This window comes from Heptranchias perlo, chromosome 8 (assembly GCF_035084215.1).
Source record: "Heptranchias perlo isolate sHepPer1 chromosome 8, sHepPer1.hap1, whole genome shotgun sequence".
In the NCBI taxonomy this organism is placed as follows: domain Eukaryota; kingdom Metazoa; phylum Chordata; class Chondrichthyes; order Hexanchiformes; family Hexanchidae; genus Heptranchias; species Heptranchias perlo.
This window is the reverse complement of record NC_090332.1, coordinates 52,811,607-52,827,553: the sequence shown is the minus strand read 5'-3', so window position 1 is coordinate 52,827,553 and position 15,947 is coordinate 52,811,607. Positions and strand designations below refer to the sequence as shown.

Genomic DNA, 15,947 nt, shown 5'->3' with positions numbered 1-15,947 from the left:
TCATCACAAGGATGCCATATTTACCTTCTGTCATAGCCAGGTCCGTAAGCATACTGCTGCCGCTGACCCATACTCAAGTTGGCCATTCCTCCTGATGGAGTACGGTTGTACAAATCCTGCATCCCACTGTTAGGCATTACCCCAGGAGGCATAAAGGGGTCATTACTCCCAGGCACTATGGTGAAATAGGTCAAGTTAGTTTAAAAAACAGCTCATTATGGCACAAATACCAAATTAAATAGAGTACTGCTAATGTAAACAAGAATAAAGCTATTTCTGCAAATTTATCTCTACATATCTCATATGCAATAAATGGATTTCTGATACACAGAATAGTTTCAGAACACGCAGAATTGTTACCTTTTGAAGTCATGATTATGTTGATTGCTACAACAGCCTTTGTGGTTTTGACCTTAAGTCGAATCGTATACACCTCACCAACTAACCCAGGAATGAGTAATAATTGATTTCACTTGTCGTATCATGACTGATTTGTGGATATGTGGAGAGGCTTATTCATTCAATCCATGATGCAGTTCCATGAGAGTATTTATATATATTGCAATTCTTTTTTAGAAGTGCAATGCACAGAGCTGTGTTTATGAAAGTGCTACAGATCAAGGACCAACTGGAAAAGGAGATCGTAGCAAACAGCTCGTCTTTATAATGGACTTAAGCATACAATCGTCTTTTATTCCCTAATTCAAATTAGACTTCAGATCTTATTTTTTTATATAATTTTGAAGTAAAAGCTTGTAGAACTATTTCAGGGGCTAAGGTTGTATTAGACTAATTTATATGACAAGCTTCTGGGGCTTTCAGTTAGAACATGATATCAGATTTCACGGGAAATGGCATCGTCCTTCTTCTCTTCCAACCTCCGCCATGCCCCAGATGCACAATTATAAGATGTATATCCTTGAGTAAGTTTTTGTGTTTGATTATAATGTGGCATACATGAGCATTTTAAAGTACAGGCCACCAGCATATAGAAAGTGAAATATGTAACTTTTAATGCCAGCAAAGATTACTCCCACATCCAATTATAAACATAATGAGCCAAATCTTGCTGGAAAAATAATGATGTGTTAATGACACACGCTGTTATTAATGCATAAATCGGCCAGCAAGTTCAGGGGATTAAGAGATACACCGTGAGTTGTGAATATCTAGAACTTGCGGGTCAATTTATGCCACACCACCGTTTGCTTCACACAAATGGCATCTCGTTCTTAGCCTCCCCGTTATTTTTAAGAACTTGCTGGATTTGCACGTTAATTCACCGCAGAAAGGTTGGGGTGGTGATTAAGAGCGTACGAACCCTTTTAACGATGTGATAATTATTAACGCAACGCCAATTAACCTCTCTGGCCCAGAAAGGGAACAATTTAAACCGTTCAATCTTATTCCTGCGTGTAGTAAATTCTCCTTAGAAATTTTTAAAATTTTTTAAAGTTTACATTTTTTTTCTTGCTTTTCCTTTCTGTCTCTTTTTTCTCTCTCTCTTAATCCAATCTTTCTTTCACTCTCTATGTACCTGATTTGACTCAAATTCACCCACTCTAATTCACCCTTCTTCTTCATTGTTCATGATTCATTCTCAATCCTAAAATCTCATTGGTTAAGGAGATAGACGGTTGGTCCCACCGTTCACTCAAGTTCCAGATGGCCCGTTGCCCTCGCCACTCCACTATTAGCTCACACTTCCAGAAAGTTATGGTGCAAAAATTTTTCGAGCTGAAGGGTACAGGGGAAAGTCCAACTAATGGCGTACGCCACATGATGACCCGCGCGAGCAAGGTTGGGCCTAACGTAGAGAACACTGTCAACATCAAACATGTTGTTGGTTACATCTCCAACACCCTCCCACCTGAAATGTGGGTGGCCAAGAGTTGAAAATTGGGGCAGGGGAAGAGAGGAGAAGGGCACCTCTACCGCCGCATTGAGGCCCAATGCCTGCATGATGACATATTCAGACAGGCCAATAAATGGGTGACCTGCCCATCCGCCTGAAATGTAAGGCTGATATTCAAATAAGGTGAATAAGCCATCCTCTGTTCTTCTTCAAATAGTGTCATGGGATTTTTTGCGTCCACCTGAGAGGGCAGACTTGGTTTAACATTTCATCCGAAAGAAGGCACCTTCGACAGTGCAGTATTCCCTCAGTGCTGCAGTGGTCAGCCTAGATTATGTGCTCACATTTCTGCAATGGGGCTTGAACTCATGACCTTCTGACTCAGAGGCAAGAGTACTACACCTCTGAGCCAAGGTTGACACCAGAAGGAAGGGTTTTGAGGGTGAAAATATGCTGAATTGTAAATAGAAGCAAGAATACCTTAGCTTCTAGCAGAACTCCCAGAGCACTGCTCGTTGCTGATTGGCAAAGCATGAATCCTACTGCTCTTAAGTTTTACTTTTTTTTTTAAGAAGTTGTAGGATCAGCTACCTGGAAATCAGTTCATCAAAGGCAGTTAAAGCATCTGCTTCCACTCTGAAGCAGCGGGTAGCTGTTGTGCTGACAGACTGTCCTGCTGGCCGGAAAACAAAATGGAGTGGGTTTGAATCACTGAGATAATGGCTAGAGGGTAGTGCATTGAAGGCAGGTTAGCTCAAAGAATGTGGGTGAGTGACAGGATTATCAGTGGGTCAGATGGCTAGAGTCACAGGGTGTGCACAAAGAGTTGGCAGGTGAGCTCTTTACAACACTCATCTGTTTTTTAAAAATATATTTCTGGGCCAGCCAGGTTGAAGGTGAAATTGGTGGAAAATTGTCATGGCAGGTTTCAATTTCTGGTTTTGGATTAAAATTGATCTATGCTGACCACGTGATCTATAATGCCACTTGGTTAGCATAGACCAATTAGCAACACTATGCTCTCCACACATATGCTCTCTACAGTCATACAATTATATATTCTTACAGACACAAAATTTCTAATGATACAGATAGGTAGATGGATTGTTTGAACTAAGACGCTGTGTTAAAAACTGGATAAGGAAAATGTTGAGTAGAAGTATTATGGGGTATCAGAAAATGGCAGATATGTTAAATCAATTATTCACAAATCCAGACTGTGGACAAATCTCAGTTAAAATCATTCAGGAGTCTAGAGCATATATTATACCAGTAAAACACATTATGAAGAAACTCAAGGAACAAAATGCCCACTCTGTGTCTCAGACCAGATGGGTTGTGTCCTAGAATTCTTAAGGAGGTAAGTACGGAAATAGGCAAGGGAGCATAATAAATAGAGGGATGGTACCAGAAGATGATGTCAAGCTACATAGCCAGGTAATTTAATGTAAGGAAGAATTAATAGCTCTGAAAGGAAATTCGAAAAGAATAAATGACTGATCGATTTTAAATATGTATATAATAATAGTAAGGTAAAACATAATGGAACGGGAAACATGTATGCAGTGAAAGAGTTCTATAGTTCCACAGAAAGAGATCAATAGTTGCCTCCAAGAGGGCACTATTAATATCTTTGTAAATAAGTATCTTCTCAACCTCTTGAAATATCTAGATAGATTTGGCCCATTCAAACAAAAAATGATTCACATAAGATCAAGACAAAACATATATAGTGCCCACCAATCACAGAAGGCACTGCATGCCGGTATTCAAGTGTCAACCAGGTTATTTTGCATTAGCAAAGGTAGAAAGGATTTGGATGTGACCATCCATTCATTGGATGTATCCATTTAACTGAAACCATTCACAACAAGGCAGTGTTCATTTTGAGGGCATGTAAACAGGCTGAGGTTTCCGATGGCTTAGTTGGCAATACCATTGCTGACTGTGCCATATAGAACAAGATGATCCCAGAATCAATCCTTGGTCTGTGCTAAGCTAACTGATATGAGCAATGGGAGTGCTACAATTGGAATTGGCATCCCGGGCTAGGAAAAGGGGGAAAAAAAAATCAGCTAGGGCCCCACTCTATTATCATCATCCAGCGAATGCTGCTGGAAAGTGTGTGTGTGTGTGTGTGTGTGTGTGTGTGTATATGGAAACTGGGTGAGGATATGACTGGGCTTGGCCCCCACTGATACATAAATGCTATAATGGCAAATTATGATGCTGTCTGCATGTTGAGAATGTTGGAGGTTCGTAATGGACAGTCACATTATCATAAGGTATTAGTGCTCATTTCACCTTCAGTCAATGCACAAAATAGAAAAATATCAGTGGATTCTCCCCAGGTATAAACATTGGAGAGGTGTGGGATGATAAGGACAACCCTCCTCTCCATACAGATATGGTAAGATTACTACACAGAACTAGGCAACAGCTATATCCTTTTAAAATAATGTAGCAGAGTTGAAATGATTACATTTTTATGCGAATTTCCAAACAAGATAATGTATAATATATTTTTAGATGTTCACACACTTCTAACAGGGTTTGACTGTATTTTATTAAATAGATCCTCTGGGCATTAATAGATTTTAAAATATCTATATACCTACATGCTTTTCAATTGGTCAAAATAAATATATCTATTTCTGGTACACAGTAGGGTTTCCCTTATCAAAATACATTCAATTCTTTGTAATGTATGAGATATACTTAGGTTATTAACTGAGATCCCTCAGCCTCTCTGCATGTTCTTGTGTAATAACTGCCATAGTTCCTCAGTGCTATTTTCTCATCTCCATTATAGTTTTAAAGTTGGAGAATTAAAAGAAATATTAACTACCTTTCCTCATACCACCAAAGGGATCCTTATTGGGCTCATATGACATTCGACCCATCATTTCTGGTATATTCATGCCCTGTTGATATGGTGTATTTGGCGTCATGGAGCCCCATTTCTGGAATGCTGGGTCACTAACATCCGAGAAGGGATCCTGCACACTGATTGCATTATTCCTGTTCAGGTTTAAAAAAGAGAAGCTGACTGATAACAGGTTCATAATTTCAGACAAACAAACAAAACCTGCTTTTATTTCCAATGTTTTAAATGTCTTACAAAGCTCTGGTTAGACCCCATTTAGTGTACTGCATTCAATTCTGGGCAGCGCATCTCAGGAAGGATATTTTGGCCTTTGAAGGGCTGCAGTGCAGGTTCACCAGAATGATATCAGGGCAAAAAGGGTTAAGTTATGAGGACACATTGAAAGGAAAAAAATTACAGGGCAATGGGGAAAGAGCAGGGGAATAAGACTAATTGGATTGCTCTTTCAAAGAGCTGGCACAAGTCGAATGGCCTCCTCCTGTGCTGTACCTACTATGTATTCCCTACCTACTATGTATTCCCTCAAGTATAGAAGATTAAGAGTTGATCTAATTGAGGTGTTTAAGATGATTAAAGGAATTGATAGGGTAGATAGAGAACCATTTCCTCTGGTGGGAAAGTCCAGAACAAGGAAGCATAACCTTAAAACTAGAGCTAACCGTTCAGGGTGATGTCAGGGAGCACTTCTTCACACAAAGGGTAGTAGAAATATGGAACTCTCCTCCCCCAAATAGCTGTTGAAGCTAGATCAATTGAAAATGTGAAAACTGAGATTGATGAATTTTTTTAGGCAAGGGTATTAAGGGTTATGGAACCAAGGTGGATAGATGGAGTTAAGATACTGATCTGCCATGAATGGCGGAATAGGCTCGAGGGTCTGAATGGCCTACTCCTGTTCCTATGTTCTTATGGTCAATCAAGAATCAGTCTACTACTTCAGCCAGTTGCATTCCTGATTTCTAAAGGGGGCTCCCAAATGTGAGCCTCAGGGCACTTCTCATTCCAGTTAGTTTAGCTCAATCAGGCTGGTTTTTCCAGCTTACATTTGGGTCACCAGTAGAAACACCAATTGGCAGTTCTGTCCCCTCTCTGCCAAAGGGCAGGAAGCAGAGATGGTGATGTGAGAAAAATGTAGAACTCTATTTTTAAAAAATTTGTTCATGGGATGAGGGCATCGCTGGCAAGGCGAGCATTTATTGCCCATCCCTAATTGCCCTTGAGAAGGTGGTGGTGAACCACCTTCTTGAACCGCTGCAGTCTGTGCGGTGAAGGTTCTCCCACAGTGTTGTTAGGTAGGGAGTTCCAAGATTTTGACCCAGCGACGATGAAGGAACGGCGATATATTTCCAAATTGGGATGGTGTGTGACTTGGAGGGGAACGTGCAGGTGGTGTTGTTCCCATGTGCCTGCTGCCCTTGTCCTTCTAGGTGGTAGAGGTCGCGGGTTTAGGAGGTGCTGTCGAAGAAGCCTTGGCGAGTTGCTGCAGTGCATCCTGTGGATGGCACACACTGCAGCCACTGTGCGCCGGTGGTGGAACATAGGAACAGGAGTCAGCCATTCAGCCCCTCGTGCCTGCTCCGCCATTTGATAAGATAATGGTTGATCTGTGATCTAGCTCCATAAACCTGCCTTTGGCCCATATCCCTTAATACCTTTGGTTGACAAAAAGCTATCTATCTCACATTTAAATTTAGCAATTGAGCTAGAATCCTGAAAGGTCTGGCTCTAATTTTTAGACTGTGCCCCCGACTCCTAGAATCCCCAACCAGCAGAAATAGTTTCTCTCTATCCACCCTATCCGTTCCCCTTGATATCTTATAAACTTCGATCAGATCACCCCTTAACCTTCGAAACTCCAGAGAATAGAACCCCAATTTGTGTAATCTCGCCTCGTAACTTAACCCTTGAAGTCCGGATATCATTCTAGTAAACCTACGCTGCACTCCCTCCAAGGCCAATATGTCCTTCCGAAGTTGCGGTGCCCAGAACTGCTCACAGTACTCCAGGTGCGATCCAACCAGGGTTTTGTACAGCTGCAGCATAACTTCTGCCCCCTTGTACTCCAGTCCTCTAGATATAAAGGCCAGCATTCCATTAGCCTTCTTGATTATTTTCTGCACCTGTTCATGACACTTCAATGATCTATGTACCTGAACCCCTAAGTCCCTTTGGACATCCACTGTTTTTAACTTTTTACCATTTAGAAAGTACCCTGTTCGATCCTTTTTTGATCCAAAGTGGATGAACTCACATTTGTCTACATTGAATTCCATTTGCCACAGTTTTGCCCATTCATCTAATCTATCTATATCCCTTTGTAATTTTATGTTTTCATCCACACTGCTTACAATGCCACCAATCTTTGTGTCATCTGCAAACTTAGATAGACTTAGAGGGAGTGAATGTTTAGGGTGGTGGATGGGGTACCAATCAAATGGGCTGCTTTGTCCTGGATGGTGTCGAGCTTCTTGAGTGTTGTTGGAGCTGCACTCATCCAGGCAAGTGGAGAGTATTCCATCACACTCCTGACTTGTGCCTTGTAGATGGTGAAAAGGCTTTGGGGAGTTAGGAGGTGAGTCACTCGCCACAGAATACCCAGCCTCTGACCTGCTCTTGTAGCCACAGGATTTATGTGGCTGGTCCAGTGAAGTTTCTGGTCAATGGTGACCTCCAGGATGTTGATGGTGGGGGATTCGGCGATGGTAATGCCATTGAATGTCAAGGGGAGGTGGTTAGATTCTCGCTTGTTGGAGATGGTCATTGCCTGGCACTTGTCTGGTGCGAATGTTACTTGCCACTTATCAGCCCAAGCCTGGATGCTGTCCAGGTCTTGCTGCATGCGGGCTCGGACTGCCTCATTATTTGAGGGGCTGTGAATGGAACTGAACACTGTGCAATCATCAGCGAACATCCCCATTTCTGACCTTATGATGGAGGGAAGGTCATTGATGAAGCAGCTGAAGATGGTTGGGCCTAGGACACTGCCCTGAGGAACTCTTGCAGCAATGTCCTCGGGCTGAGACGATTGGCCTCCAACAACCACTACACCATCTTCCTTTGTGCTAGGTATGACTCCAACCACTGGAGAGTTTTCCCCTGACTTCAATTTTACTAGGACTCCTTGGTGCCACACTCGGTCAAATGCTGCCTTGATGTCAAGGGCAATCACTCTCACCTCACCTCTGGAATTCAGCTCTTTTGTCCATGTTTGGACCAAGGCTGTAATGAGGTCTGGAGCCGAGTGGTCCTGGCGGAACCTAAACTGAGCATCGGTGAGCAGGTTATTGGTGAGTAAGTGCCGCTTGATAGCACTGTCGACGGCACCTTCCATCACTTTGCTGATGATTGAGAGTAGACTGGGGTGGTAATTGGCCGGATTGGATTTGTCCTGCTTTTGTGGACAGGACATACCTGGGCAATTTTCCACGGACATACCTGGGCAATTTTCCACATTGTCAGGTAGATGCCAGTGTTGTAGCTGTACTGGAACAGTTTGGCTAGAGGCACGGCTCGTTCTGGAGCACAAGTCTTCAGCACTACAGCCGGGATGTTGTCGGGGCCCATAGCCTTTGCTGTATCCAGTGCATTCAGCCGTTTCTTGATATCATGTGGAGTGAATCGAATTGGCTGAAGACTGGCTTCTGTGATGGTGGGGATATCGGGAGGAGGCTGAGATGAATCATCCACTCAGCACTTCTGGCTGAAAATGGTTGCAAACACTTCATGCTGGACTCCGCCAGCATGAACATGAGGATGGGGATGTTTACAGAGCCTTCTCCTCCCATTAACTGTTTAATTGTCCACCACCATTCACGACTGGATGTGGCAGGACTGCAGACTTTGATCTGATCTGTTGGTTGTGGAATCGCTTAGCTCTGTCTATAGCATGTTGCTTCTGCTGTTTAGCATGCATGTAGTCCCGTGTTGTAGCTTCACCAGGTTGGCACCTCATTTTTAGGTACGCCTGGTGCTGCTCCTGGCGTGCTCTTCTACACTCCTCATTGAACCAGGGTTGATCCCCTGGCTTGTTGGTAATGGTAGAGTGAGGAATATGCCGGGCCATGAGGTTACAGATTGTGCTGGAATACAAATCTGCTGCTGCTGATGGCCCACAGCGCCTCATGGATGCCCAGTTTTGAGCTGCTAGATCTGTTCTGAATCTATCCCCTTTAGTACGGTGGTAGTGCCACACAACATGTTGGATGGTGTCCTCGGTGCCAAGACGGGACTTGGTCTCCACAAGGATCGTGCGGTAGTCACTCCTACCAATACTGCCATGGACAGATGCATCTGCGACAGGTAGATTGGTGAGGACAAGGTCAAGTACGTTTTTCCCTCGTGTTGGTTTGCTCACCACCTGTCGCAGGCCCAGTCTGGCAGCTATGTCCTTCAGGACTCGGCCAGCTTGGTCTGTAGTGGTGTTACCGAGCCACTCTTGCTACTCTCAGTGCTTACTCCAAATGGTGCTCAACATGGAGGAGGACTGATTGATCAGTCGAGGGAGGGCGGTAGGTGGTAATCAGCAGGTGGTTTCCTTGCCCATGTTTGACCTGATGCCATGAGATTTCATGGGGTCCGGAGTCAATGTTGAGGACTCCCAGGGCTACTCCCTCCTGACTGGTATCACTGTACTGCTACCTCTGGTGGGTCTGTCCTGCCGGTGGGACAGGACATACCCAGGGATGGTGATGGAAGAGTCTGGGATATTGGCTGAAAGTTATGATTCTGTGAGTATGGCTAAGGCAGGCTGTTGCTTGACTCGTCTGTGGGACAGCTCTCCCAATTTTGGCACAAGTCCCCAGATGTTAGTGAGGAGGACTTTGCAGGGTCGACTGGGCTTGGTTTGCCTTTGTTGTGTCCAGTGCCTAGTGGTCCGATGCCGGGTGGTCCATCCGGTTTTATTCTTGTTGTGACTTTTCGTAGCGAGATTTTACAACTGAGTGGCTTGCTCGGCCATTTCAGAGGGCGATCAAGAATCAACCACATTGCTGTTTGTCTGGAGTCACATATAGGCCAGATTGGGTAAGGACGGCAGGTTTCCTTCCCTAAAGGGGCATTAGTGATAGAATTATGTCTTGTGTTGGGCAATTACTCAGTAGCCCTGATAGAGACTGTGGGGAAGTTCAGGGCTCAGACTACTGTATCCTTTCAGCTGAAGTTGATTGAACAGATACAAGTTGCATTCATAAAAGAAAAAAGTGTAACACACTGAATCTTTGCCAGTGATTCACTAGACTTTTGCACCATTGTTATGGTAGGCAGGGGCTCAATTGGCTGACATTAGGCCTAATGTCACTCTAAGCTAGTTAGAGCCTAGGTCAATGTCCCAAGGAACTGAAAAATTGTTATGACATCCAGCGAGAGACAGAGTGCTGAGCGCTCATTTCACTTGTATTTTATAGAAGGGATCCAGTGACCCCAACCAATACTGGAGTCACGGAGAATTGAAGCCCAACAGTAGTGCTCCAATTAATACTGTGAGATGACATACTTGACAAACCATAATGGTCAAACTTTAAAGGGGTTAATTGGACATGACATGCTTAAGTTTGTTCTGGGTCACTGGTTATCATTATTTCAGGGTAGAAGTTTTAAAAAAAAATAAGATGGCAGTACAGCACAATTTGATTTGATTACACTATATTTGCCATGCTGTTCTGCATGAGGCAGTGAAGTACCTTAAACCCCAACCTGCCGAGTAAACTTTGGACAAGCTTGATGTCCTTTTGTTTTTTCAGTTAGGTGTGCAAAGGATTCCTCAATATTCAGTCTACATGATTTTTGGCTGTTCTAATATTTAGGCTTACTTAAGTCTAGCAATGAAGTGTATGATACATAAAATTTTGGCTTGTCAGGTTTTATTTGTTAATAGCTCACCCAGGTTTTTTTTGAGTTTATCACAGTGTGACAAGTTTACGTAGTCAGCTTCTATTATAAATGTGCACATAGGAATTCATAATGGTAAGAAGTTGACAGGAAGTGCTTGCAGATATAAGATTTTTTTATTATATGGATGGTTCTTCGAGTAAGCCATTTAATGTTAATCCTTAAGGTGCTCCAGATCCAGGAAATCTTCTGGCTTTTTAAAAAATTTCGGAAAGTTTTCAGCTTGCAGTCCAATTATGTTGAAAATGAATTAAACACAGCTTCGATTTCCTTTTTTCTGTATTCTCTCTCCTTTTCCCTTTCTATCTTGTTTTTTTCAAACAAATACAACCTACTCGTAGCAAAGCATTCCATGTGTTAAAAATTTTCCCCAACCTCTCTCCTCACTCTCAGTGATAATTTTGAATTGATGATCCTTCATCATTGAAACCCCAATTAGAATCATATAGCACAGGAGGCCATTCGGTCCATCGTGTCTGTGCCGGCTCTTTGAAAGAGCTATCCAATTAGTCTCATTTACCTGTTCTTTCCCCATAGCCCTGCAAATTTCTCCTTTTCAAGTATATATCCAATTCTCTTTTGAAAGTTACTTCTGAATCTGCTTCCACCACCCTTTCTGACAGTGCATTCCAGATCATAACAATTGGAGTAAATAGTTTTTCCCTATTCACTCTAGAAAACTCTTCATAATTTTAAAATTCTTTATCAAGACTCCTCTTAGCCTTCTCTGCTCCAGCGCAAATAGTCCTTGTATCTCAAGTCTCTCCTCATAACTATATCTCCCAACCCTGGTATCATCCTGGTGAACCTACTATTCTAACAATTTTTTTAAAATTCCAGTAAACACTACTGCAGGACAGGATATCTTGCCCATGGCTTCAGCAGCTCAAATCGACGATCTGACTTGTCTGCAGCACTCCAAAGGTCAGCATAATGCTTATACCAGTGCTTCTACTTTTTCTATCTTGGCAAAATTAATCAATTTCTCATTAAGCAATACCAACAAAAAACATTTTGATGGTTTGCTTTATCCATACCTGTTCCCCTGTATGGGTGCCATTTGTCCATGTGGTGTTGATACAGGCGTTGGCGGCTTCAAATCCCCGCCTTCTGCCATTGAGCTGCTGGTGGACTGTGGCGTCTGCGGCCCTTGCAAGGAACCTGAACCTGCTATAAAATGAGAAGAGTTTTTTCTGTATTGTATATTGCTTGTGAGTCTATTAATTGGTTTGTATGGGGCTTTACAACTACTAAGCAATGCCTGCCAATCTGTGTTAAATAATTCTGGTGCCTTATTATTGAAAATGTTCACAGTGTAGAACAGATTTTCTACATAATGAAAAACTACACTCCACGTCTTATTTCCTCACACAAACAATCAAGCTTCCTGAGAGATTTGTGTCTGAATACCTGCCTTACAATCAGACAACAGTCCCACACTTATCTTCTGAAGCTGCAAGAAGCTTCAGAGTTTGGAGGCTGCTTTCTGGAGCATCACATGGAGGGAAAATGCCACACTGGGCAGCAGGAAACGACCAACATGTCTTGTTTGAACAATCTCTCCTACTGCCCAATCACCAAGTGTTACTGCCAGTGGCTGAGGAGCATTTAGTACCACTCTACTCTCCAAACTGAAAATGGCTATGTGAAGACAATTGGCCCCAGCAGCAGATCAATGTTAGAAAGAGAAAAATACTCAAGAAACTGCACAAATAATGAAAGAGAATAGTAAGATAAAGATCAGTTCCCCTTTTAGAACATACATTTATAAGTCCATTGCAAGAGAACTGCTGCAATTAGCGGTGACGACTTAAGGATTTGACTGTTTTGGGAAGGGGGGGCTGCCGGGAGGAAGGGTTCGCGGGAGAATGAAGGGAGAAAAGAAAAGCAGAAGTAAAGGCAGACAGGTCTAGGAATTTTGTAAGCACAAGTTCATACCAAACATATCATATGTTGACCTATTTTGCTAAAAATTGAGGTTGACAAAACAATGGGCCAGATTTTGCTGTGAACGATGAATGAACTGCAGTAGCTGTTTGTTAGACTTGCACTTGCCCATACGCTTTCTATGGGGTTTTGCACAGCAAGTTGCTGTCAGCCAAACATCCAAACAGCGCAGCGCCTTCTACAGGGTATCTGGAACCTGTGTGAACAGGACAAGCGGCTGTGTATCTCCTTAACCAATCAGATTGAAGAATCGTTAATGAGCAGCACAGTCTGAACTAGGAAGTGTAAGTTAGAATAGCGGATTCAATGTCAAATCAGGTACAGAAAGCAAAATAAAGAGAAGGAAAGAAAGATTGGATTGAGAGAGAGAGCGAGAGATAAAAAAAAGAGAAAAAGTAAAAAAAAGTAATTAAATTTTTTAAAAAAATCTCCAACAATAATTAAAAGCTGAAGGAATGAGACTCTACACTTGTAAAAGTTAATTTTCAGTGCCAGGGAGGTTGTTTGGCAGTAATTAAGACTTACCACACCGTTAAAGGGATACTTAGACTGGAATGGACAAGCCCAAACTTTTTGTTGCGAGTTCAGTCCATATCTACGACGTCAGTACAGGATCTTCATGCCATTCAAATACATATGAATGGGGAACCAGATGGCGAAATGCCGTTCTCGCGTAGTTTACTGAGGGGCAGCGCATCTTGGACAGCAATGTTTGGATTTTTGTTTAACTGCGCATGTTCGCTCGAATTTCTGTCCGATTTGTGCATAAATAATGTTGAGCGCTGTTAGTCTCACCGTTATTTTCCACAGCAAAATCCGGCCCAATAGCTTTTGAACTGGATATTGACCACCCAACCCCACAAAATGAACTAATCAACATCTTACCTAATCATGTGAAACACATATTAAAATATTTTGAGTTTTACTATTTCCACCTTTTTTTCTTATGAATAATAATTACACATTTCATTCTACAATATACCAAAAACTACAGGAAGAAACATTCAATGGTATAAACAGGCTGACATCCCATCCAACACGTAAAACATTAGCATGATACATATTAATATATTTTGATATATATTAATGACTTGGACTTGGGTATACAGGGTATAAATTCAAAGTTTGCAGAGGACACAAAACTCAGAAATGTAGTAAATAATGAGGAGGATAGTAACAGATTTCAGGAGGACATAGACAGACTGGTGAAATGGGCACACACATGCAGATGAAATTTAACGCAGAGAAGTGTGAAGTGATAGAGTTTGGTTGGAAGATGAGGTGAGGCAATACAAACTAAACGGTACAATTTTAAAGGGGGTGCAGGAACAGAGAGACCTAGTGTGCACCTACACAAATCTGTAGAATGGGCCTATACTCTCTGGAGTTTAGAAGAATGAGAGGTGATCTCATTGAAACATATAAGATTATGAGGGGGCTTGACAGGGTAGATGCCGAGAGATTGTTTCCCCGGCTACAGAGTCTAGAACTAGGGGGGCAGAGTCGCGGGATAAGGGGGCGGCCGTTCAGAGCAAGATGAGGAAGAATTTCTTCATGCAGAGGGTTGTGAATTTTTGGAATTCTCTACCCCAGAGGGCTGTGGATGCTAAGTCATTGAATATATTCGAGGCTGAGATGGATAGATTTTTGGACTCTAGGGGAATCAAGGGATATGGGGATCAGGCAGGAAAGTGGAGTTGTGGTCGAAGATCAGCCATGAACTGAATGAACGGCGGAGCAGGCTCGAGGAGCCATCTGGCCTACTCCTACTCCTCTTTCTTTTGTTCCTATGTTGAAAAGACTGTTGAAATAGCATATGGGATCCTAGAGGCATAGGGTACAAAAGCAAGGAAGTTTTGCTAAACCTTTATGAAACACTGGTTAGGCCCCAACTGGCTCAGAAAATCACGATGTGGAATCTGTATGGGTGGAGCTAAGGAACACCAAGGGGAAGAAAACGTTGGTGGGGGTTGTCTATAGGCCCCCAAACAGTAGTGGAGATGTAGGGGAGGGCATTAAACAGGAAATTAGAGACGCATGCAAGAAGGGTACAACTATAATCATGGGTGACTTTAATCTACATATAGATTGGTCAAACCAAATTAGCAATAATAGTGGGGGAGGAATTCCTGGAGTGTGTACGCGATGGTTTTCTAGACCAATACGTTGAGGAACCTACTAGAGAACAGGCGATCCTAGACTGGGTATTGTGCAATGAGAAAGGATTAATTAACAATCTTGTTGTGCGGGGCCCCTTAGGGAAGAGCGACCATAACATGATAGAATTCCTCATTAAGATGGAGAGTGAAGTAGTTGAATCCGAAACTGCGGTCCTGAATCTGAATAAAGGAAATTACGAAAGTATGAGGTGCGAGTTGGCTATGATAGATTGGGGAACTTTACTAAAAGGGATGACGGCGGATAGGCAATGGCTAATATTCAAAGAATGTGTGCAGGAATTACAACAATTATCCATTTCTGTCTGGCGCAAAAATAAAACAGGAAAGGTGGCTCAACCGTGGCTTACAAAAGAAATTAGGGACAGTATTGGATCCAAAGAGGAGACATATAAAATTGCCAGAAAAAGCGGCAAGCCTGAGGATTGGGAGCAGTTTAGAATTCACAAAGGAGGACAAAGCGATTAATTAAGAGGGGAAAAATAGAGTATGAGAGTAAACTAGAAGGGAACATAAAAACTGACTGTAAAAACTTCTATAAATATGTCAAGAGAAAAAGATTAGTGAAGACAAATGTAGGTCCCTTACAGTCAGAAATGGGGAAATTAGAATGGGGAACAAAGAAATGGCAGAACAATTAAACACATACTTTGATTCTGTCCTCACAAAGGAGGACACAAATAACCTCCCAGAAATGTTAGGGAACCAAGGGTCTAGTGTGAGGGAGGAACTGAAGGAAACCAGTATTAGTAAAAAAGTAGTGCTAGGGAAATTAATGGGGCTAAAGGCTGACAAATCCCCAGGGCCTGATAATCTACATCCCAGAGTACTAAAGCAAGTGGCCCTGGTAATAGTGGATGCTTTGGTGATCATCTTCCAAAATTCTACAGACTCTGGAACAGTTCCTATAGATTGGAGGGTGGCAAATGTAACCCCACTATTTAAAAAAGGAGGGAGAGAAAAAACAGGGAATTACAGACCAGTTAGCCTAACATCAGTAGTGGGGAAAATGCTAGAGTCTATTAAAAATAGATGTACGGGGCCTTGGTGAGACCACATCTGGAGTATTGTGTGCAGTTTTGTCTCCTTATCCAAGGGAGGATATCCTTGCCATGGAGGGCGTGCAACGAAGGTTTACCAGACTGATTCCTGGGATGGCAGGACTGATTTATGAGGAGAGATTGGGTCGACTAGG

The 15,947-nt window shown here is 42.5% G+C and overlaps 1 protein-coding gene across 11 annotated transcripts in view; it reads right to left on the bottom strand.

Moving 5' to 3' along the window:
* Positions 1-15,947, bottom strand: part of LOC137324615 (AT-rich interactive domain-containing protein 1B-like) — a 648,069-nt gene that overhangs the window by 52,974 nt on the left and 579,148 nt on the right. For 9 of the 11 annotated variants that reach the window (XM_067989102.1, XM_067989107.1, XM_067989106.1 and 6 more), the window contains 3 exons: positions 11,666-11,798; positions 4,704-4,876; positions 25-175 (listed from right to left, as the gene is read on the bottom strand). In XM_067989102.1, coding sequence (XP_067845203.1) covers positions 25-175; positions 4,704-4,876; positions 11,666-11,798 — 457 coding nt within the window. The remainder of the gene's footprint in view (positions 1-24; positions 176-4,703; positions 4,877-11,665; positions 11,799-15,947) is intronic. The other 2 variants (XM_067989104.1, XM_067989111.1) reach the window with 2 other exon arrangements.